At 36.8% G+C, this 25134-nt stretch overlaps 1 protein-coding gene across 13 annotated transcripts in view; it reads right to left on the bottom strand.

The window, feature by feature from the left end:
• Window positions 1–25134, bottom strand: part of TRDN (triadin) — a 233563-nt gene that overhangs the window by 76799 nt on the left and 131630 nt on the right. For 11 of the 13 annotated variants that reach the window (XM_088053842.1, XM_088053833.1, XM_088053836.1 and 8 more), the window contains 5 exons: window positions 21296–21331; window positions 17986–18039; window positions 5905–5937; window positions 5769–5801; window positions 4545–4571 (listed from right to left, as the gene is read on the bottom strand). In XM_088053842.1, the coding sequence (XP_087909968.1) occupies window positions 4545–4571; window positions 5769–5801; window positions 5905–5937; window positions 17986–18039; window positions 21296–21331 (183 nt within the window). The remainder of the gene's footprint in view (window positions 1–4544; window positions 4572–5768; window positions 5802–5904; window positions 5938–17985; window positions 18040–21295; window positions 21332–25134) is intronic. The other 2 variants (XM_088053837.1, XM_088053838.1) reach the window with 1 other exon arrangement.

Below are 25134 nucleotides of genomic sequence, written 5' to 3'. Positions count from 1 at the left end.
AACTATTATGCTAAATAAAATCCTTGCTTTAATTTAAACTCTTACAATGTTTGAGACAAAAAATGGCATTAAGAAAATCAGCTTCACTGTCATTGCTTGAAAGTAGTGTAAATAACGATCAATCAGCATAAGTGGCAGGATGTAAAGCGGACAGTGAAAAGTAATTTACATCTGATGGGTATAGAAAATGTCTTTGCAGCTTCGGGGTCATCAGCACATATAACAACCTCTCAGCTTGTTATTTCACCCTGTCATTTTGTTAGAACAAATCACAGTTGAAAATTAAGAGTTTGGCTTTTAGAGACAAAGTAAACTCTGAGGGTCATGTTATGTTATCATTATTTATGCTGAGTAAGTCAAGGAATTCAAAGGACCTATGAAGTGACTCTATGTGTTCTCACTGCTTTCCTGCTGCCTGGACTGTAAGTCTGGCCCCAGGGGCACCACCAGGACACCCTTTCAGGAGCATTCTGAAACTGCTGGGCATGATGGCTCAAGCAGATCAGCTCAGCTAATAAGCTATGGCCTGTCTGCCAAGTCTGCTGGTGGGATGGGGGACAGAGGAATGATCTTCTGTTCCCAGATTCCCTGAATCTGAGGTTCAGTGAAAAGTCAGGTATTGACAGATGAACTGCTTCATGTTGACTGGGATGAACCCACTCACAGGCATCAATTACTCCCTTGTGATGTGAGCAGATGTTTGTGATCAATCTCCATGTAAACAGTGAAATATTGCATTTCTGCACCTCAGTTACCTCAGGGAACTTATTTTATGGAAGATAATCTTCAATTTTCCTGAAAATAAAATCTAGTTTGAAAATATGTCTGACTTGATCCTCAAAGAATAAAAGGGAGTATTCCATTTCTATCCAAGTACCTAGTTTTTTTATTGCTGTTCATAGACCCAGAGAGAACCAAAGACCCTTAATATTTCCATTAATAAATCCATGTTACCTGGGCCCAGGTCAGCAGTACTATTTATACTAACCATGAATTAGACACTGATAAGCCAAGATGACTCTGAGCACTGAGACCTTCCACTGAGCAAATCAATATCACAGTGCTTCTACAGTGTTTACTGAACTGGTCAGTATCTTTAAGAATAAGCCTATTTGAATTTGGAAAGAAACATATGAAATGGGACACCAGAAACTTTCCCCATATGCAAGTATATTTTGAGCATTAAAACTGCAAAAGCAGCTATGAAAAGAGTTAAATGAGTTACTGAGAACTATTGTTTTCTTCAAAACATTTTTATCCTTTTTATTTGAAATAAAAGCAATTTTGGTTTGTAAAATTTCTGAAAGCCAGAATACTAATGCAATAAAAGTATTTTTTTCTGGATACTGAACCGCAGGCTAGAGGAGCAATACAGCTTTCTGAGAAAATCAGGTGTTTGTTTAGTCATCAAATGTATGTGGTGGTAGGCCACAAGTGTGGTTGTCATGAAGGACCCATCCATCCTTGAGAAACATCAAGGTGCTATAACAACCAGTACTATTAACAGCATTCTGGCTATCAGTGTGTAACTCTGTATTACAGAGTTTGTGTTTATTATGTATATTTGTATTACATATTATGTTTGTAATGCATGTAATATATTCTGTCATTCAGTAATGTAACACCACTGCCATGAGTGAGTGAGTGCTTGTAAAGAAGAACTTGCTGAGGCAGAACAGAGCTTCCAAGCTCTGCCAAGTAGCAGAGCTGCCAAGTAACATCATCTAGACATGGCAGAACAGTATCTGGAAGGACAAACAGGACATTCCATTATTCCTTTTGCTTTTTCAGAAGAGAGGTATGAGCTACTCTTGTGATGCTGAGAGGTCTTTTACCATCAAGGTAATGGCTGGCACTTTGAAGGTCTGTATAAATAGTAAGCCCCTCCATGTAGAGTCAGTGTTTGGAATAAGATTCAGAAGGGTTGGTTCTTTCTGTTTCTATCAGAACAGAGACAAATTTTCTGAGCAGGTCAAGATGTCATCCCTTCTACCGGGCATTTTCTAAGTCCTTGCCACTTCTGAATGGCAGCCTGAAAGATGATTTCTTTGTGAAAAATGATCCTGGTCCAGGTATTTCCTATTTGAAAAGCTGATCTTTTAGCCATAAGGCTTAAGTAACGTGAATGTTCTAATGTATTACATTTTTCTCCTCTGCAGAATGGCAGGCACTAAAAAAAAAAAAGAAGAAATACAACCCCCCATCCCAAACCAAGCCCACAAAAACCCTTGCATGAAACAATACAAAATAAAATAAATGTACATGAAGACAAAATCAGAAATTTGTCAGGGATTCATATTTTCAGTAAAATATACTTTCAGAAAATAGATTAAACAAATGGAGCAATACTCCCACATATATTTTGCCATTTCTCAGCAAAATTCTTGACAACTTGGCATAATGTAGATCAAATGGGCAATTTACTTTATAATTGTTTCTCTGATTCCATCATAAACTCTTAGGAAACAAATGAGACAATTCAGCAGATATTGTTTTATGCTGAAAGTGGCCAGGAGAGCAATTCATCAGTCAAATATTTCTGCAGTCTCAATAGTTGTAGGCTACAATCAAATTTGTTAGAATATTTTTATCCCAAAAGAGTCAGGTTGCATAACTAACATCCACATCAAAAATATACATTCTAAAATGTCACTGATTTTAAAGCTATTTTGAGATATTTGCTCAGTGTGATGGAAGACTGAAAGAAATCATTCTCACTGGAAACAAAAAACATTTCACTCACTGAAACCTGAGGTCAGGGGCTCCTCATTGTGACACCAGAAACATCAATAAACCATTAACCTAAGAAGTGTATGTTATGGTTTAGGAACCATTCTGTTATACGGAGAAATGAAAACATTTCAGCTTGCTTGTGAGAAAATGCAAGAAAGCTCCATATGAGTTTGATAGCTCATAAGAAATACAGGCTCGTGGGAATGCCCCAGACCTCATTCTATGCCAGAAGATTTTTTTTTTTTAATTAAAAAATCAGAAAATTTCATAAAAAGCCTTTCTTTTTTTTTTTCAGAACAGAATTGTTTGCCTTCCACGAATATGCTTAAAAAATTTTTACATTTGCCAACACCTACTGAATATGGAAAATCATATTGTGCCCAGAGCTGCTAAGTCTCTAAGAACTAACAGCAAAAAAATGAGAAACAAACAAATAAATAGAAACAATGTAGAACAAAAAAATATGGATTGAAAAGCAATGATTTTCTTCAGACTTAGAGAAAGGTTAAACTCTACTAAATAACTACTATTAAACTTCTACTAGAATTTGTCCGCATCACAAAAGAATATAGAAGAAAATAACAGCATTCCTTTGTGATTCTTACTAAGTGGCAAAAGGAACAGCTGTAACATTTTAATATCAATATGATTTTTCCCCTGGAGTACAGGCTATGTTTGAGTTTCAAAATTAGCAACATTAAGTTAAATTTATATGACTTGCTAACGAGAATTTTTTAAGAAATCAACAATTACCCCAGAGCTAAAATCAACTCATTTTTATTTAATGAAGAAAAAAACAACGTTGTCATTACTTAGACACTGGGGAACAATTTCAGGTTCAATATTAGGTTGATACTATATTAAAACTAAGATGGCTGAAGCCAACACTTTCAGTTGTGAGACTGCTCTTTTGACAACAGAAATAACAGAATTATTCCTATATTATATAATGGAAACACAATGTTTCTACTTGTCCTTAATTAACTAAACCTCTTAAAACTCTTTTTTCCCCCCATTTGTCTGAAAGGGAATGCATATAGAAGTATGGTGGTCATTGACATGAATAAACATGGACTAAAAGTGAAGGGCAGTTTGTAACCTGACATTCCATTTTCCATTTTTGTTTAAGTTACAACTGAAAGCTGTAATGTTCTTGAAGGCAATTTGGAGCTAGTAACTTACATTGTACATATGTAAAAACCAGACACTGATGTGAAACATTTTAATATTTGCTATATTTGAAAGGTAAATTCAGCTTGAATTTACATCCTTGATGCTTCTCACCAGTCCCAGTTCCCTGTGCCTTGTGGAAAGGAGCAAATTTTGGAGCAAGCACTGATGCTCTCACACCTCCTACCTTGTGCCATTGACAGTTCACGTACGAATGGTAGGCAAAAACTATTACACTGAACCTGCCTGTGAAACTGCCTAGACTCCTCAGAGAAAACAACTGTTCAGTCACTGGGCTTGTCCTGCAATTACACTGGCAAAAAGAGAAATACTGCTTTTTGTCCTATCTCTGTTGAAGATCGGTTACTTCTCTATCACAAAAACCCTATGGCTTGAGTTAGGGTTAGAAACTGAATTTCATATTGTTGGAGAATTACAGTTTGTCTATGAAAAATTTGAGGAAAAGATGCCTTCTTTGAGATGTAGCAAGGAAGACACCATTATAATTTAAAAGGCCGATTGTTTAAAATAAGTCATACTGTTAAAAGTTTTTTTCAGAAGAAGCTTTTTTTTTTTCATTACAGTAAAGTTAACAGCAGCATTCTTCCATTTCAATTTTCAAAACAAATCAAATTACTCACCTTTTGACTTTGGAGTTTCCACAGATGCTGTTAAATAAAAGAAAACATTCATAGAAACAAATTTCATAAATGAATAAAGAAATTAAAATTGATCCTAAAATCACTTCCCTTCGTCAATATGTTACCTATCTATGCAGAGCAGAAGTTCATTTATTGTGGAAAGAAAAACTGACATGCACATATGTTACTTGTTTAGATAATCTCATGGCAGATGACTAATTAACCTGCAGATTAAAAGCAGTGGTAAACAAGGCCAGTAGATAAGATATACGGAGCTTCAATAGCTCTGTTATTTTAAAGTATGAGACAAGGAGTAAGATAGGCTCCAGAATGGACTTATATTAGGTGGAAGGTATGCAATGGAATTGTTCTTTTAACAATTTTAGTGATTTGTAGAAGCTAGGAATTTTTTCTCTATTTTTTGAATTTTTTTTTTTTTTTAGTTTATTGAAACTTCTAAAATTGGTACAGAGGATCCAGTTCTAAAAGTCTTCCTTTATATGTTTTCTCTGTTTAATTTATTTACTTTTATTAATGGTTTAATTCTTCATAATTGCATTAACTAAATGAAAATTGATTGAAGTACCACATTTCTCTTTTTTTAATTATTCATACCTTCATTCTGAAGTACTGTAACAGGTTTTTATATTATAGAAAAGGACAGATTAATTTTTCTACAAATTGACTGTCTACTGTAGGTATTTCTTGCTCTGAATTTTTATGTGAGAAAACAGAGTCATCTGATGAATGAGTCATCAAGCTTGGCTGTGAAAGAAGAAAATCTTTATGTTCTCCCAATTTGGATAAACTGGGGAAGTGGATTCCACTTGGAAACAAGAGCACCTTGCTGCAACAATAAAATGCATGGGTTCTTGGCATAAAAAAAATTAAAATTAAACAGCCTACATTTTTTTCCTACCCTCCACATTGAGTCTTGTATTTTGTGTTTGTTTCTCCATCCATTTACTGCAACTTTGAAAAGACAGACCTTTTAGGAGCTGAAATAAATAATTCTTGCCCTCTTCCTCTTCTCAGTTTAATTAGATCTCAGTTCCAGAGGACTGAATGGTGGCTCCAAATCCATTCAATTCCTTAAGTAACTTTAATTAAACCAGCAAAATTATATTCATGGCTTTATTTTTTTATCCCTTTACCTAATCCTGTCTCAACTGAAAATCAAACCAGATAAATGAGACTCTAAAACTTAGTTATCACAGGACTTACCATGTACTTTTGCTTCTTTCTTTGTTGTTTTGCCTGTAAAAAAAAATTTAAATGTATCAAATATTGACTTCTGACAAGAATGAATTTAAAATATTAGGATAGTTTAAAAACAAGATAAAAATGAGAGAATATTCACCAGATTCCATTATTTTTTCTTTTTTATGTGATTCTGAAAAAGAAAAAAAAATAGTAAAGTGTACATTTCTCTTCCTGTAATGCTTTGTTTGATTGCCTTGAACAATAATTTTTCATGTTATTATTGGCCATTGGATGTGACACATTCCTATGGATTCTCAGTTCAGTGAGTCATTCTCTGCTGTCCAGTATGCCAAAATAAAGCCTTTATGTTTACAATCAGTCTCTTCAGTGGTTTTCACACTGGATAATCAGGGTCAGATTAACTGTTAATAAGGAGAGCAAAGGATTCATCTTTTATAATAAGGTGCTAAAAGGAAACCATAGAAACAGTGTAAGTTAAAACATCTGCAGTTTTGCTTCAGGGTGGTTTAAATGGAGGTCTGCAACCCAACTATCAGGACACCTACTTTTTAATAGTAGTTTCTGTAATACCTCTTTCCATGATGCAAGAATGTGCTTTAACACCCACTCACAGAAGGAGCAGGGCAGCCTGCCAGAGATAGAGGCTGAACAACATCCACCAGCCAGTGATGATTTCACAGTAGCAAAAAAAAAAAAAACCCTAAAGAAATAGTTAAGATTTTTCTGTCTGCAGATGCTTTTAAACCGCATATGGAAAGGCTGTGCTGTGCAAGGTTGGATCCACACAGGAACATTTCCTAAATTCAAGAGCATCTGAGCTGAATGATCACAAGATATATCATAGAATCATCAAATCATAAATATCCTGAGCTGGAAGGGATATTATTGAGTTCTAACTCAGGATAGTCTATGGTTCACAAGGATCATTGGGTCCCACTCCTGGCTCTCTACAGAATAACTGCAAGAGTCACACCATATGCCTGAGAGCATTGTCCACGTGCTTCTTGAACTCTGTCAGACTTGGTGCCGTGACCACCTCCCTGAGGAGCCTGTTGCCATGCCCAACTACCTCTGGGTGAAGAACCTCTTCCCAATATCCAACCTAAACCTCTGCTGACACAGCTTCATTCCCCCAGGTCCTGTCATTGTCACCACAAAGAGATCAACGCCTGCTGCTCTGTTTCCCCTCATGGGGGTGTTGCTGACCGCAGTAGTCTACCAGCAGTCTCCTCCAGGCTGAGCAAACCAAGTAATTTCATCCACTCCTCATATGACCTCCACTAGACACTTAAGTACCTTCACAGTCTTCCTCTGGATGCTCCTTAATAACTTAATATCATCCTTATATGGTGGTGCTCAGAACTGCACACAGGACTCAAGGTGAATACTTTTAAATACAAGCTCATCGCTCACCAGTATCTGATGACTGTATTTTCCCCAGGCTTATTATAGGTTATATTTGTATTAAAGATGTGGTATAGAGTTGAGCCACATTAACGTTTAAATAGTTTCCACTCTAGAATCAAGATATGAAGTCAATTCAAAGTGTTCAAAGTGATTTTGAATTTTGTACCCTCACTAAAAGCAACCTTATTCATAGATGTGACCTATCATTGAATTGAATAAGAAAAAGGAAACAAGAACTGCCAACATAAAATTAAATGTTTATCAACAACATTAATATGAATAATATTTCCATTAAATATTAAATTGTAATCAATGCTAAGACTGACAGCACAGTGGACAAATAAGACATATACTTCATGCAGAGCTATGAAAATAATTAATATTTGAAAGTATAGACTGACCTTAAATATGAAAACCCCCACAACTGTTAAGTTTTGAGCAAAATACATCATTACTCCATATTCTCACCCCAAAAAAGCTTATATTGAACAACACATTTCCATTCTATCTGAAATAAAATACTCCTTTTTGTCTGAGTTTTTAAATCTCTCTGAAGAGTCTTCTTGTATATATTTCAAAGAAAAATGTAGTTTCTAAAACAAAGCTTTGAGCCAAGTTCTTTAAAAAAGAACTTTAAAAAGTTTTTCTTTTTTCCCCCCAAACCATTTTTGGAGTTACATTACAAATTACAAAACAATATCTTTGAGCCAAAATGTACCTTTCAAAGCATCAAGATTAATTGACTGAAATAACAGACTTAGTCTTAATACAGTTATACAAAGCACATTTTAGTATATTGATTACATAATAAATATTAAAAATATTGTAGGCTCTTTAAAGACACATTTTATATGGGAAATGAAATTTTAGTGGAAATGATCATGGAGAAGGTTTGTGTCATCAGAAAAAAAGTCACGGTCGTGGTTTTCCCAGCAATATGAAAAAGTGAAGGAAATAGAGAGCAAGTTGACATTTACTTATAAATAATGTACTTTCTTGTAAATGTACTTTCTTGATGGAATCCTGCCCTGAGTTACAATTTTAGGGCAGGTCAAGGAGGAAAAAAGACAGCAAAAACTGAGATGACAAAAGTTTGGGACTCAATGGTTTGGCCACCTCAATGTTCTTAGTCATATCTGCAGCTTTGGTTTTGTGTAGCCTGAGTGCTCTTCAGACTCTCCACGTGCATGCAGATATTTTAGGACTCCTTCTGTAAATTACAATTTTCACTGGTATTGTGGGGCTTTCTGTTTTAATGTTGTTCAGGACAGCTTCCTGTAAAGTGAAGGGAATGTAATTCTGTCTTTAGTGGTTCTGAGGCAATTATTTTTCTCTCATTCTAAGATCTCTCAGTTCTCAGGCGATCAGGGAATAGAATGATCCTAGAAACACTCAGCAAGCATTTTTGCGAAGTATAAAATAATCCATTTATTTAGCTTTATTTCAAAATTTTTTCCATAAACTGAAAACATTAGGGAAGGCCTGTAGAGCTTCTTTCATAATGGTCTTATTTCCAGCATATGAAATAAAACCTTTTCCATGAGAAAATTTATAAAAATTAATAACATAGAATTTGACATCAAGCATTCCTGGGAAATCTGACATGAGATTTCAGGTTATTCATGTCCTGACATTTGAATGGAATGAACTGAAAACTTCCATTACATGAGAAGGAAATTTCAGACCTAGATCTTTCCTGTTTGCCACAAGTTATCATTGCTTGATATCAATGTCTTATTCTTTACTTTTTTTTGTACTTTCAAGTAGTTAGTATGACACATGTAAGGATATTGCCAACAGTAAACACATTAAACATTTGCCATGGCATTTGTCATTATTTTTATATTTAACCATTTTTATATGTATATGAGACTGTACAGCATATTTTTATTCAGGGAAGCTTTGCTGGTTATGTAGTATTTTTCTACCATGCATGGAATTGAGATTTGATTTAGTTTGACATTTTACCATCTTTATTTGCTCTGATGCTTTAAACAAATGGCTTTTTTTTGTTTTTTTTATGTAAACTGGTAAAGTTATGTAAAACATGCCCATAAAACCATACAAATGTGTTTTTTGCTTCATTACAAGTGACATACTCCTAGGCAATCCAGAGTAGGTGGGAGACAGAAGAGAACCTGAACCTGCCTCTGTAGTTCTTCCCTAATCCACATTATTCCCTAAAGCAAAAACAATGCTGGAAAGTATCTAGTCTGGCAAATTTGCTGAGGTGTATTTTAATCTTTAGTACCAGAATGGACAGTCACAAAGTGTGACCCTCTGCTACCCGACAGGAAAGAACAATTGATTTCCTATCATAATTTTTATAGGTATGTATACACATGTATGAGTGTGTGTGTGCACCTGTTACTTCCTAATTCAGATGAAGCATTCATGTCCAAGAATGGTTCAGGAAAATAAAAATTGTGTTGGGAATGACACAGATTGGAAAAGCTTAAATAAGTGACATTTCAAGTGGATATGCTGTTGTGTGGGATGCACCACATGTTAATTAACTGACACCATTTTATTTGCACTCAGTAGCTGCATAAAAATGGTGCTTTCTGTACTGTTGTTTGTCTTTTACCACAAATATTTCAGAGGAGACTACTGTTGTCATATTCTATGCATTGTCTTAAATACTTAAATCCTTAGAAGAAAGTTAGCTTGATTTTACAGATTTGTAATCTTGGTTTTATAGGCTGTGTATTCTCAGAAATTCATATCACGTTGGTCAATTAAAACCAAATGAGACAGAATGGTAAAGCTCTCCAAGATATTCTGTCATTAAGAATATTGTGAACATAACTATTTAGATAAAGAGGTCCCTTTAGTCCCTTTTGCTGAAGGGAAATGTTGTAATATGGGTTCTGTCACGTTGTTAGACTTGAAAAAATCCACATGACAAAGTCCTGCATCAAACTAGATTTTTCCTGTTCTGCTCCCAAGGAGTATGTGTTCTGCTGTATTTCACTGCTATTCTTACTATCATTATAGGAAACCTCAGTGCTGTTTTGCACTTTGATTTATACAGATCATGAACTCAACAAATACATTTCTTTCTGGAATAAGAACACACGAACGAAACCTCTTACATCATGAAATCATGCCACACATATGCTCACTACTTTATATATGATCATCTTTTGAGGAGGGCAACAAACAATTTTCCTGATGGAATTTTGTGAAGAAAAGGAAAGCAGGTAACAGTTACTCTGTATGAGTATCTTTGTTTGAAATCTACTACCTTGTTGGGAAATATTTGAGAAAAATTTATGCAAAGAAAAAGATCTGAGCAAATAAAAGAAAGAAAAGCCTGGATGAAATGCAACTGTGATCATTTCCATCTATTTGGTCTGAGGCTTTTCTTCGCAGGCAGAAAGCAATGGCATCAAAACTCTCCATCATAAATTGTAGGTGTAAAACAAGCATAGATATTATAAAAATGTCTATTCCACACCACTGCTACCCTGCAAATCCAGTGGCATTTTCATAATGATAGCAATGAACTGGATGAGGCCCATTTATTCCCGTTCTCACAAAGTGAAGTTGGTACCACTTCCAAAGCATTTATGCCTGGGAAGATAATTATATCTGCAGTGTATGTAATAGTCTGGATTCAACAAAGCTTAAGCATACGCTTGAATGCTTTGATAGCCTGGTGGATGTGGGAAAGGCTGTGGATGTTGTCTATTTGGACTTCAGCAAGGCCTTTGACACTGTCTCTCACAGAACACTCCTGGAAAAGCTGGAAGCCCATGGACTGGAGCACTCTTTGCTGTGTTAAGAACTGGCTGGATGGCCAGGCATCCAGCTGGTGGCCAGTCACCAGTGGTGTCCCTCAGGGGTCTGTGCTGGGGCCAGTTCTGTTGAATATTTTTATTGATGGCATGGATGAGGGTATTGAGTCCTTCATTAGTAAATTTGCAGATGACACTAAGCTGGGAACGTGTGCTGATCTGTTGGAAGGTAGGAGGGCTCTGCAGAGAGACCTGGAATGGTTGGATGGATGGGCAGAGTCCAACAAGATTAAGTTTAAAAAGTCCAAGTGCTGAGTGCTGCATTTTGGCCACAATAACCCTGTGCAGTGTCACAGGCTGGGGATGGTGTGGCTGGACAGTGCCCAGGCAGAAAGGGACCTGGGGGTGCTGGTGACAGCAGCTGGACAGGAGCCAGCAGTGTGCCCTGGGGGCCAAGAAGGTCAATGGCCCCTGGCCTGTGTCAGGAATGGTGTGGCCAGCAGGAGCAGGGAGGTCATTCTCCCCCTGTGCTGGGCACTGGTGAGGCCACACCTGGAGTTCTGGTCCCTCAGTTCAGGAAGGACATTGAGACACTTGAGTGCTTCCAGAGGAGGGCAATGAGGCTGGTGAGGGGACTGGAACACAAACCCTGTGAGGAACGGCTGAGGGAGCTGGGGGTGTTTAGCATGAAGAAAAGGAGACTCAGAGGTGACCTCATCACTCTCTACAACTCCCTGAAAGCTAGCTGTACTCAGGTGGGGTTGGTCTCTTTCTCCAGGCAGGAACTGACAGAATGAAAGAATATAGGTAAGCTGTGCCTAGGGAAATATAGGCTGGATATTAGGAAGAAAGTTTTTTATGGAAAGAATGATAAAGTACTGGAATGGTCTGGCCAGGGAGGTGGTGGAGTCACCATCCCTGGATGTGTTTATAAAAAGACTGGATGTGGTGCTCGGTGCCATGGTTTGGTTGAGGTGTCAGAGCATGGGTTGGATTGAATGAATGTTGGAGGTCTCCTGCAACCTCGTGATTCTGTGATTCTGTGATCTCAAGATGGAGTTAAAGATATGTTAAATTCCTGTTGAAATTGGGCCCAATTCTAGCCAAAAGTGCACTTGAATCATTAAACAAGTTCAGGGCTATGAAAGTTTGCCAGCCTCAGAACAAAGCACTTTAAAATGCCTTTTCTGAGAAGAGTGGACACTGCTATAATACTTTTAGCTCTGATTTTTAAATTGCACATAATTTGACCTTCTTCTATTGATATTATTGTTACTTTCGTGTATGAATAAAAATAATTTTTGTAGTTAACTTGCTCCCCCTGCCTTGCTCTTAAAGTAGTGCTTTGTATTAGCACACACAAAAGTACTTTGATGCATAGGAAATATCTGGTGAGAAAAAAAGAAACAAGACTGCATTTACAGTACAAGTGTCTTAACACACACTGTGAACTGAAAGGAAATACTGGAAATTATTTTAACTCTGTATTATCCTGAAACAGACAATACTCTAAGGAAAGTATAAATGCAAAATAATGTGCCAAGCTATGAGACTGTGAATTTCAACATCCTATTAAAAGTAGTAAAAATATGAATTTTAGGCCATTTACTCAAAAATGTTTAAAAAAATTGGTGAATAAAAACTGGATTTCAGATTAGAAAGCATAGTGTAAAATAAGCTATTTTATACTCTATTTAAATAAATCCTCTATGTAAGGAATTCATAGTTGTAAAGTAAAATCTTGAAACATCAGAGAATTCTTCCCCTTTCAGGCCATCATCTATTGTGACATAAGTAAGGAATGCATTTTTCCTTTCCCATTCGGAGTCAGATAATGGCTCATCTTACATAATCCAGTGGACAATTTAGGACATCATGTTCAGTAATATTTTCTCAGACTTCAACTGGGATGAAAATGTCAGTGGGTTGAAATGATTTGTGGAATACATCTCCATCCACATAATAGATTCCTGTAGATATTAAGTGGCTGAGTGATGGACTACTGCACCAGCAGCTAGGTTTTAGCTGCTGAGGATAGAGTGCATTCCTGGTGGACCAGGAGCACAATCAGCTCTGAGGCTTCAATAAAGCCTAGTGGAAGAACCCTGGGACAAACAGTTGAGGACCAAGACCCAGTTTCTCCTGTCCTTCGGCGTATAGCTGGGGATTGAGATCGGATAACTTCCAGCTGCAAAAAGAAGCAAGCCTGGAACCATCCCATTGAAAACAGAAAGAAAATTACTAAGTCAGAGAAGATATGATATTTAACTTCCCAAAGAGCTAAGGTGGGGCAGATGAAATATGCTAAAATGGACAGAAAAGAAAGCTTTGGTGATTCAGAAGGACTACAGAATGATCCTGGATCTAAATCCAAAGAACCTAAGCAGCAGTATTAATACAGGTAGGGTTTCATTGTTTTGTTCACACCTGCTATCTTGTATCACACACTACTTCTGAGTGAAGATTTATTTTGTACAGAAATAAACTACAAAGTTTGTCCTTCTGCATTCAGTAAGTTACCTCTAACATTTGTTCCCGAAGAGATAGAGTATAAACCAGGAATATAAACCCTTAGAATGGCTGTGCTTTGTTATGAAAAATGTCTGAGAGGGTTAACTCCAGGGAACAGAAAATTGAACTATCTAATCCAGCTACCAGAATAATTTTCTTGGTAACATCAGTATGACAGAAATACATGCAGAGATGCTTTCACCAGGTGCAGTGTCTGCTTATAAAGACAAATTTCAGGGCACACAGAGGCAGTCAGACATAAGATCCTGAGGAGAATTCAGGATGGAAGCCTTTACTATGTCCCTATATAGTGAGGGAGACAAGCCCCTTTTTGTTTCTCTAAAAGTACTTGCAGAGGGCATATAACATAAACTTTACCCTGATTTGTGAAGTCTCTCCTCTTGCACTGACTACACATATCTACTACACAAGATGAGAATACATAGTTTGATGGATGATGCAGAGGGTGTGGTGCTGTGAATAAAATACATCCCTGGCTTGTGACTTGAGACCTGAATTTGAGAAACCTGACAAACAATCCATGATAAGTTTACCTGTTCCACTCTGCTGCTGAATTATTCAATAGAAATGCTGAATTTTATTAATCTAAGTATATGTAACATATACTATATAATATATATTTCTATATACTTGTGACCTACAGGTGATAATTAAAAGATAATCAATAATCCAGCTCCTTGATAAACTTTTTCTACATTGCAAACATACCTACTGTTCCATAAACTTTTGGGGTTCTTTTCCATTTTAAGACTAAAACCAGTTTTCTCCATATGACACTAGCTTTCCTGCTGCCATTTTTGTTACAATCATTTATCTTGAACCAAGAATTAAAATAACTTCCCTGCTAAGCAAATTCTGTCCATTAGCAGTAAAACCAGTAGTTTATCCTGCATTAAGCAGAATGATCTGTACCTATAAAACCCATCCTCTAACCGAGTTTTTCAGTATAGCCTGCATCCTAATATTCTGCATTTACCCCATGAACCCATTTCCTATATATTTTCATACAAAATGTCCTCTTTCTGCTTCTTGCAAACAGTGGAAAGATTGGTAACATAATAAAGTAATAATAATTCTAGTGCAACTAGCAGTCAATTTGGGAGATTGGATGCAGCTGACATCTGAGCACTGAAAATTAGCTATTGTCTGTCATACTTATTTTACTCTTTCTGGATCCAGACTAAATTTTATTGATTTTCAAGAGGGAAATTGTGCACAAAAAGAGTTTCTCTTATGAACCCAAAGCAAATGATGAATAAGAATTTTTTTTTTTTGCATGTGTGTGGAGAGGAAGATGGGGAAAATTAGGCATTAGAACCCAGTAATTAGGCAGTTAAGTGACAGTACAAAATCTGTTAAACATACTGCAAAATTAAATTAAAAATTTCAAGACCATTCCAGGGAAATTCTTAGCAGTAATTTGGATTTAATTTTTGCAGTGTTGGAAAGAGTTAGAATTGGTTTTTAAATCAGGCAAATTTTCAGGGGAAAGCATCGTCACTGGTGCTCAGAGATGGTGCAGGAGTCTTGCCTATGAAGTGAGACCATCTCCTGAGAGGGACTCACGGATGAGCTGTTCCCATCCCTCTCCCTAGCTGCAGGAGTGCATGAGGTTGGTGATACTGGGAATACAGTCACCCTCCTGCTAATTCAGCTGGAAATGCTCTGCATGGTTTGAGCCTGTGCTCCCTCCCCTGTCCTGCACCTACATGCACTTGCTTTCCCCACAGTGACAAAACAGATCCAACAAACTTACTGTAAGTGTAGTGTGACGACTGTCCCACCAACAGCAGAATTAGCTACAGCTGGGGACGTGATAAAGATTGAGGTGTGAGGCTCCAAAGGGATGGGAATAAGAGGGAGATTTCCTTCCTAGCCCCCTCTCCTGACAAAAGATGTCAGGATGGCAGCTACTCACCACCTACATCCCTTCTCTGAGAAACCCTTCAGAGGGAGCCTGCTGGGCCCAGCACACAAGGGGTGCCTGTGGAAATCCTGTGAAAACCTGTGCCACTCCTCAGAGCAAAAGGACAGACTGATATTTTGTAAGGGCAGGTCACCCTCAGACCTGTTCTGCTGGCACAGCTGGGGAGACCATGCACTGTGCAGAAAAAAATGAGGGAATGGCTGCAGGATTTAGAATGGAATTAACATAAAACAGGATAACTGAGGAAGATGTGTAACAAAACCTCTTCAGCTCTGATTTCTCCCTTCAGAGCAGCATCATTTGCATATATCTATGGAACTATTCTGCTTTACAGCCAAACACTAAGATCTCAACCCATAGTCAGAAAGGTGATTTTTTCCAGTTAGAGAAATCTGGAAATGCTTGAAAATATCCACTTTCAAAATTGAGTAATGGAAGTTTATTGAGGCTGGTTTCCTAGAGCAGCTATCAGCTTGCAGATCCAGAAGTTCTCATAGACTTCTAAACTCTTAATCACTTTCTTTGCTTTCTCTGTATACATATACATATAGGGAGATAAAAATAGTGCATGTTGAATTAGGCAGAGATTTCTCAACCAGTGACATTAAGATCAGGAACATATGTGGTGTAGATACACTGTGAGATGACCAGCTGCGCTCTCAGTCTGTTCAGTCTGTTAAGAAGAGTAAACCTTGAGCTTTAGGCATTCTTGGGCACAGGTTGTGATGTAATAAGATATGTGGAAGAAAATGAGATATGAAATTGGATAACGTATTTAATTTACTGTGCTAATAGGCAGCAGTCTACTTATGATGTTGCCAAACAAGCATATTTAATATTTTGCTCTGGTGAGGTATTCTGGTGGTGAATTAATTTTCAGAGAACTGGAGGGGAAGCTAAAATGTAAAACTCAAAGCCTACTGCTCTTTATAATTTTTAAGGCAAACTAGACATTTAGAAATGTGTCAGAAGAGACAAACTTATTTTATTTTTCCATAAGAAGCCATGCCATTTCTCCCCCTTTCTTTATCTTAATCAGATTACTATCATCACCGTTCTTGCCAATAAGCAGACTCATTGGAATATTTTTCAAACATGAACACAAATATTGGATACAAGCAGGTGGAATGAATTAATTATAAGCATATGGTTCTAACATAATTTCTACAGAGTACTGTTGAGACCTCTAAGGGTCTAGCTATACAGCACGCTTTGGCAACAAAACTGCTTTAAGAAATTATCAGCGACATGAATATAAATGTTTGTGGAGCCAGACTTACTGGAATGATCCAGCCTGAACACCCTGCCACACACACATTCCTAGGACAGCTTCCAGCTGTAAGCCATGGCATTGGTGTGGTTTACACTGTTGTGTAACTCTTGTGTTGGCAGAGGTGAGCATGGTGTCAAACAAACACCGCAGGCAGGGATGGGGGGCAATGGTGGGGAAGTGGTGCTTCCCAGGCCAGTTTCACACAGTGCATTGTGAAGCCACGCAATATGTGCTGCAGTAGCCCAAATCCTCTGTGGTTCCAGGCTATGAGTCCTTCTGTGGTAGAGACAACTGCAGGTGTTCCTGGCTTGCACTGATCCTTGACCAATTCCCAATCACCCTTACCACTGCAAGTTATTATTCCCTTTTTCAGTGGAGGAGAGCACTGAGACAGACTGCTGAAATGGTCTGAATTAGAGAAAGATAGGCAGAAAACAATCTTAAAGAAAGAAAAATAAAAGAAAAAAATAAATAAGAATATCTCAGACCCATTCAGGGGAATCAGCTAGAGGCAAAAAAGCAGCAAAGTGTGGGCTGGCCACTGCTGGGATGCCAGCACCAGGCATAGCTCAATAGCACAGAGTCTGCTGAAGCACCAGCTATCCTGCTTTAGACTAGAATAGTATTATGGTTTTATACTCAGCAGATTTTCGTATGGGAATTCCTGAGCTGTTTTTTGATAGTTAATATTAAATGTAAAACAGCAAATATAATGACTATTCATGTTGCTATTCATTGTATTAAGTTTTATCTAATTAAGCAGAAATGTGGCATTTTTGAAGATGGCTGTGAAGCAGATGAGATCATAAGTAAATAAAAATTAGATTTTTACAATCCAATCTAAATTCAGATAGGAATTTATGCCATTATTTGTTTTAAAAAGTTTGCTTGACTTTTCAGTGCTTATTTATGATTTTCCAAGATCAGCATTTTGACAACCTACTATGAGATCAGCACTTTGTAATATCAGATCCCTTTCTCAAAGGACTCCAATATAGCTTCACATGGAAACTAGTTTCTGTAAGTATTGCTTTTAAAATCAGACTTTACATTGAGATTATATTTTTTTTGATCTCAAGCCCTGCAGAATGGCCCAATATGGCACCTCATAGCTGCCATGGGAGGACAAGAAGAAAACATAATTAGACACTTAGAAATCAGTGTTAAATATTTTTTTTTCTTAGCAAATATTTCACATATGAATTATCATAATGATTTAAAGAACAGGCAAAAAACCACCCCAACAACTTTGTGCAATCCAGCAGATGGTGCTATGATGCAATAAACTGGTTCAAGAATACAATAAATACACTGCATGCAAATATTTTTCTCCTTTACCTGGTGCTGCTGCTTTTTTGATGGCTGGGTTAGCTGCAGGAGCTTTTGCTGGCTCTTTAAAAAAAAATAAAATATTATTTATTACAAAGAATTATATTTTAAAAACCCCACAAAAATCTGAGGAAAGGCTTTGAGAGAGGAAGCCAGTAGCAATTTTTTAAACTGAAGAGTTAAACAAAGAGATTACCCAAAGGGAGAAGGGCTGTGTGTAGGTCTTCAATAAACTCAAAGGCAACAACAGAATAACCAGTTGAAGGGGTAGTAAGCTCTGGTTGTTAGGCACTGAATCTCTTCTTTCAGCTTTTTCTGCTTACCAGTTCAATATCTGTTGGCAAAGCAGAGGAAAGAAGGGATGTAGGGGTTTCAGCATGGCCTCTCCCCCCAGGCAGCAGCTGTGTGCTGGGAGCCTCTGCATCTGATCTGAGCTATGAGAGCATAAGTCCTGAACCAGCATCCGGCAGCTGTTGAGGATTCACTCTTGTGAATACATAGTGGTACTTCAGGGGATCCCACAGCTATTCACAGTGGCATCCTTTCCCCTAATCTGAAACTGGCCCTGGTTATAAGAGGTGAAATTTGGCTACTTTTGCAAAGTACATCCACAGACTTGGCTATACAAGGAAGCTCCCTCCATCCTGAAGAGTGGAGGAACAGTAGGAGAACATCTTCATGTGTGATCCTGTAATTGAAAGAGCAATTGCTGTATTCTCCTGATAGAGAAATGTGCCCTCTCTGTCCATGTAACCATTCTTGGTCTTTTCATGAAGCATTTGCATTATACTGTCTTTGCTTGTAGCGCATGTCCTTGCATAATGAAGGTCCTAATGATGAATGATATGTGCATCCCCAAGTGGATTTAGGGAATCTCATCCCCATGTAGAAGAGCCTAAGTAAGCTACTAGATTTATGCACTCTTTATTAGTATTTAGTTAATTGCTTTTATCCTCAGGAATTACCAAATCAAACCGTACTTGGACCACAATAATTCAACAAATATCCATAAGATAAACTCTGCCAATGGTCATAAAAGATTTTTTTTGGTATCAACTAGAAGGTTCTTTAAATTAAAATTCACGTTTTCATATCTTGAGAGGAAATAACTAATCATTTTAATCCCATGCTGAATTATGGAATGCCAAAAAATGTTAGTTAATCCTTCACATCTGTCACTGTATTATTACAATGAAAAAGAACATGGCTAAATCAGGAAAGTAATTTTGAGTCCTTCCCTTCCAGTCTTTTGAGAAGTTCATAAAAGATGCATCAGATTGTCTTGTGAAATGGAATTAAAACAAAATATAGTTTGCATGTGTGGGATTGCTTTATTTCCGTCCATTTAAAAGACCAGAGCTAGTAATTATATCCTAACTTAGCTATTATCACATCACTGTAATTATTTGGGGTGCTCACCCCTCCTTCAGGGAAATTTGTAAAGACTTTGAAGAAGAATTTTCTTAATATCACTTTTCTGAATGCCTGTTTTTGCAGAAGAGATCCAACGCCTATGTTATAGAAGTATCAAATGGATCTAATACAAAATAGAAGTACTCTTCCATTTATTTCCTTCTGAGCTCTCAGCTACAGCATGCATGACAGCGAATTTTTTAAAACTTGTTTTCATAACATCTGAGAAAATAAAGTTAGGATTTTTTCTGTTATACAAAGATTTTTATTTTAAACATTTAATATCTGAATGACTAAAATAATTGTGAGAGAAAAATAGAATTAAGAAAAAGAATGTTTGACAAAAAAATTCTGTAATTAATTTAATTTTTATATAACTTTTTAATAGCATTGAAATGAAAATGTCCGAAGTTTAAACTGGCTTTTGCAAACATATAATTTTCAGTTTGTTATTCACAAATTATGTATGTGCTAATGATTCTGCATCTTTACATGAACTTCAGCTTCAAATTTCACTCTGTGAATTTTACTCATGATTGAGATGGGAAGTTTTGCTTTGACAGCTGCTGCAGAATTCTCCCATGAAAGGAATCACAGAATGGTTTGGGCTGGAAGGGACCTTGAAGTTCATCTCATTCCAACCTCTTTGCCAGGAGAAGGGACACCTTCCATGAGACCAGGTTGCTTAAAGCTCCAGCTAGCCTGGCCTTGAATGCTTCCAGGGAGGGGACATCCATCCACAGTTCTTTGTGTAACCTGTTCCAGCACCTCACCAGCATCACAGTGAAGAATTTCTTCCTAATATCCAGTCTAAATCTACTCTCAGTTTAAAGCCATTACCTCTTGTCCTGTCATTGCATACCCTTGTGGGAAGCCCCTCTCCAGCTCACCTGTAGGCTCCTTTTAGGCACTTGAAGGCTGTTCTGAGGAATTATGTGTCCAAATTAATAGGTCCTTTAAGACCTGCTTGAAAACAGGTACTTATTTCACTAACATGTCATTACTTGTAGAGTAAGTCTATGAAATGTTTTGTTAGATATTTCTGCAAAATTTGCATAAGAACCCAATATATAAGCTTTTTTTTTCATTGCCAAAATAAATCTTTTAATAAATTGCTGCAAAACTGAGGATGGCAGGAGATTGTTCTACCACAGAAGTCACAGAAGTTCATCCATGGAAATGAGAGTCAGTGTACTATTTAACTGTGAATTTGAATCAGACTTCAAAGTTTCATATTTTTTCTAATTTTTCTTATATATTGTACTTTCAGAACAGAATGCTGAACAGATGAAGTTTTACCAAAGATACTGTCTTATTATTCTTACTGCATTGAGGCATTGACACTTGCAAATTTGCAGAAAAGGAAGACATAGCTCTTTCCTTTTAATGATACTATGTTCTCGAAGCATTTTTTGGCTATTTTTTCAGAAGAGCCCAATTCCCATCTCTCTTCAGCTGCAGAAGTTTCTCTGTTGGAACCAGAGCTACTTAGACAGGCAGGGCCCTTGCTTTGCATTTATGAAGATAAATTTGGTGTTCCTCAGCATGTTGAACTCTGAGCCTTCCCAGCCTATTTATGAAAATTGCTGCCACTGAGATCACATTCAGCTGAGACCTCAATTTGACATTTCCTCCCCTATGAAACCTTTGCTTTTGAAGACAGTGATAGGAAAGAGGGGAAGGCAAAATTGTCAGTCACAAAGAGGAATGTGCAGTTAGAAATAGGATAAGAATGGATTTGGAAAGTAGGAGGCAGCAGAAGTCTAAAACATGTCATTTTTCAATTATAAATGGTGTAGCTACTTTCTTCTTTGTATTTTCAACAACTCATTAACTATTATTTTTTGATTAATGAAATACTCTTTTTGAAACTGCATGGCATATAAAAGAGATAGTAGTTTCTTACTTTTAGGTTCTTTGGATACAGCAGCTTCTTTTTTATCTGTAAGAGAAAAAAACCCAAACACGTATGTGTGAAAACACAGTAAGGGTAAAGGCAGACAGAAAACCACAGTGTATGATTTAGAAGTGAAACAGTTTATTTGCTATCAAGTGCATTGGACTGATACAGTGATTCATTCCACTTCTGTTTGTTTCATGGTACAGTGGCACTAATTTAACCCTACTTCTAAATACAGGGAAGCCTGTGTGACCCTGAACACTCTTGTTTCATTTTGGAAGGGTAACACGTGAGGTTTGACATGTGGTTGAGCTACCACCATGGCTTTCATGCAGCAACTGAGCTGTGGTTGCTCACCACGTGCATGTTGTCAGGCTGCAGAGGCACAAGGGAGGATGTGCTAGCAGCCCAAGAGCAGAGATGTAATGAAAGGCACTCTTCTCCTGCAGTTGTTGGCAATCACACATCTAAGGCCTAGTGCAGAAGATTTTATGCCTAACACCTTTTGAACCTGGAGAAACTCGGTCCTAACCCAGCCTATGTAAGAGCAGGCAAAATTCATCCCTGGTTGACTTGAATAGAATTGAAATGACTCAGCTGAATCAAAATGCAGCATGGCCACGCAATCGACTGGAAAGACTTAACTAGGCTATTCAGTCTCACTTTCACTTAAGGTAGGATTTTTGTACAGTTTTTTTTTTCAGGAATTTTTTTCTGATGGCCGAGAGATTTGGAATCTTTAATGATGCTATATAAGTGTGCAGAAATACACAGAGATAGCTTCTCTCCATTATAATTCTTTATGCTGTTCTACCTCAGGGCTTTTAACTGGGTAAAAAATCACCCAGTTTTAGAAGCATTCTTGGTGCTTCACATGCCCTTTTCACTAGTCTCACCTGTACAACCAAGAAGATCCTTGTACAAAGTGGAGATCCTGTGAGACAGGAACAAAGGCATGCATAGAGGAAGAAGGCATGCAAAGGGTAGAAGGCATTCCCCTGGATGGCTATAAGGAAATTAACATCCTCTCTAATAAGCTATAGGGTTCCTGGAATATAGGCAGGATAATGCTTATGTCCACAACATATATATGAATGATAAATGAATTGTGCTCTTGAACGCTAATATAAGAAATACTTCAGGGCAGAACCTGTCAAATTAAATTGCTTGCAAACCCAAGACTATCCCATTACTGCTAATAATACAAATAATTCTGTTTCTGTTGCTTTCTAAATTGCTGTGGAGAAGTTGATATGAGATAAGGTAATGCAAATGACTGCCAAGTAGTTTAATAATCTTGAAAAATTTGGAAGAAAATATATTTCTACTTGGGTGATATACTGCTCTGAACTGAAATATTTCTGGGTTAATCCTCTGCTTCCACTAACTCTCTGTGAAAGCATGTTCTGCAGGCATTACTTCAAAGTATGATAATTACCACATTTAGATGAAATTAATCATGAAGCAGCTTCCAGCCATGTTATCTGGCTAAGGAGCCTATTGAAGCCTTCAAGAAGTGCCTATTAGTTGCCAGATATGGAAATTTTGAAAGGTATATATTGCAACAATATGAAACATTTATCACAATAATCTTCCCTTGCTGGAGGTTATTAAAAAATAAATAAATTGAGAGCATCATTTACAATAACAGACTGGATCCAAATAAAGCCCTCAAGTTCTTTATTTCCTTTTTTCATATAAGTTGCCATTTATTAGGGCAACATACTTTGGTATATTTTAAGCCCATAATTTATTTTGAAAGAATCAATGTGTTTTCCCATCATCAGAAATATATAACATATAATAAATATAGTAAATAGCTGGACAATTTTTCCAGTAAGAAAATCTTACAATTTGGTGGGTTTGTGTATTTATTTTTTTTTTTTCTAGAGTGTAGAAAAATTACCAATAATTTATTTCAATAGCACATATTAATATGAAAATGTAAATAGTGTTAGGATATTCTTTTCAAGCTAAGGTGTCTCACATTTGGTTTCTGAAGCCATACTTATCCAACTAGTCTGGAGAGATTTACAGAAATTTGTCCCGAGGAGATTGTGTAGGACCTTGAACTGTGGAAGTACCTTTGAAGCTGTATAACATTTACATCTACACACTTCAATGAAATAAATGACTAGCTGCAAAGAAATGAACATCTGGTAGATCTTACAGAAGGAGGGAAAACTGATCAGGACTTCTGAAGTCCCTAAATATGGTTACTTGCTATAAGACACAATTAACACAACTTATCAACTCAATGGAAAACAACACCAAAAATGAACTGACCTATGAGTCATACTGTTGCAATTTGAGACAATGTGAATTTTATCTCTTTCACTGGTACCTTGCACAGGACTAGGGTTTAACTTTTAAACTATGGGAGTGTGATTGGGAACACAGCTTATATTAAATTGGGTTTTAATATTCATTATGTCTTTTTCTTGAAAACAACAGCAATATGTTCTCTTACTTCTCACTGGGTATATTTTTTTTCATGTTGGTTAAGAAGAGAAATTTCCAAAAAAAGCCAATTTCTTCAGAAAATTTTGAAGACACATTTGATATTTAGGTCCTCTTAGAGGGATCCTGTAAACCATCCAAATACTGTGCAATTCAAAGACTGGGTAGATCAGACAACCCTATCAATTTTCTTTTCTTGAAAAAACTTACAACCGGCTTTAAAAGGCTAAGCTGATGAAATAATTCATCATCTGTGGAGCACTGTGAAGCACCCTTTTCTTTTTACAGTTATTCTCTGAAGGTGTTTGAGGACAATTGTATTCTGGTCTATATTCTCAAAAAGTAAACACGCTTATACAAGCTTTCCTCAGGTGAATGAACAGGTTCTTCTTTTATTGACTCTTCTGAAGGACTAAAGTACAATAGTACTTAAAGAAATATTTTATTAAAAACCACCAAATATTTAAACAAATATGATCTGACTTTGTTCTTATCTCTACAGGCTAAAGTGATCAATTCTGAATTCAAACTAGGAATGAGCATTTGGCAGCCAGCACAGATGTATCTCAGTAGAACAGCAAAGCAGTATTTTATTTTTTTGCCTCTTTTTAGCACACAGCTCGATCGTTTCCTCAGGCCTCAATCAGCATTCGTTTGAAGTAAACTACCAGTACACAGTAACTACACATGACATCTAAACTACACATGGGGCAAGAATAAAAATTCTTCTAAGCTTATATAGTGCCTTTCATGGCAGTGAGTCCCTAGGAGATTGGTAATAAGCTATTAGACAAGGATGCCCCAGTGCTCTGGTACAGAGTTTGGTTGTTTGAGTTTAGACAAACTTCCAAAATGGAATATTTCAAACCCTGCTCTGCAGTGAATTCCAGATCTGGGGTTAACAAAACTTTTACACATTTTTAACAATGGATTTATAATACAGTGTACATTGTACATTTCAGAACAGGAAATCTTCAACAGCTCCATGCAATCTATAATTTTGATAACTAAAAGGAAGTTCTGGGAAATAAATGGATCTCGAATTGTACTCCCTTGAAAGGCTTCTCTGTGCCTTTTTTCCTAGAAATCTCTCACTCAAACATACCTAAGGGTATTAAAAATATCTTAAAATATTATTCAGATACATGAGTATTTCAGAGTCAGTATATTGATAGCTCAGATAATGATGCACCGTGTTAAAATAGCAGCTAAAACCCTTATAATTATTAGAAACATTCCTGTATATGTTGTATCTAAAAGAGCCTTTTTATTTGGAGGCTTACAAAAAACATGTTGGTAGTAACAAATTTAAAATAACAAAATCAAATATCAAATATCAAAACAGAAACTATTTTCAACATCAGTGGGCAACCACAGTGTCCTAG

The sequence above is a fragment of the Pseudopodoces humilis genome, chromosome 3, assembly GCF_049639895.1.
Source record: "Pseudopodoces humilis isolate 2021_Gansu_Grassland_sample_001 chromosome 3, ASM4963989v1, whole genome shotgun sequence".
NCBI lineage: Eukaryota > Metazoa > Chordata > Aves > Passeriformes > Paridae > Pseudopodoces > Pseudopodoces humilis.
This window is presented reverse-complemented; position numbering and strand designations above follow the sequence as displayed.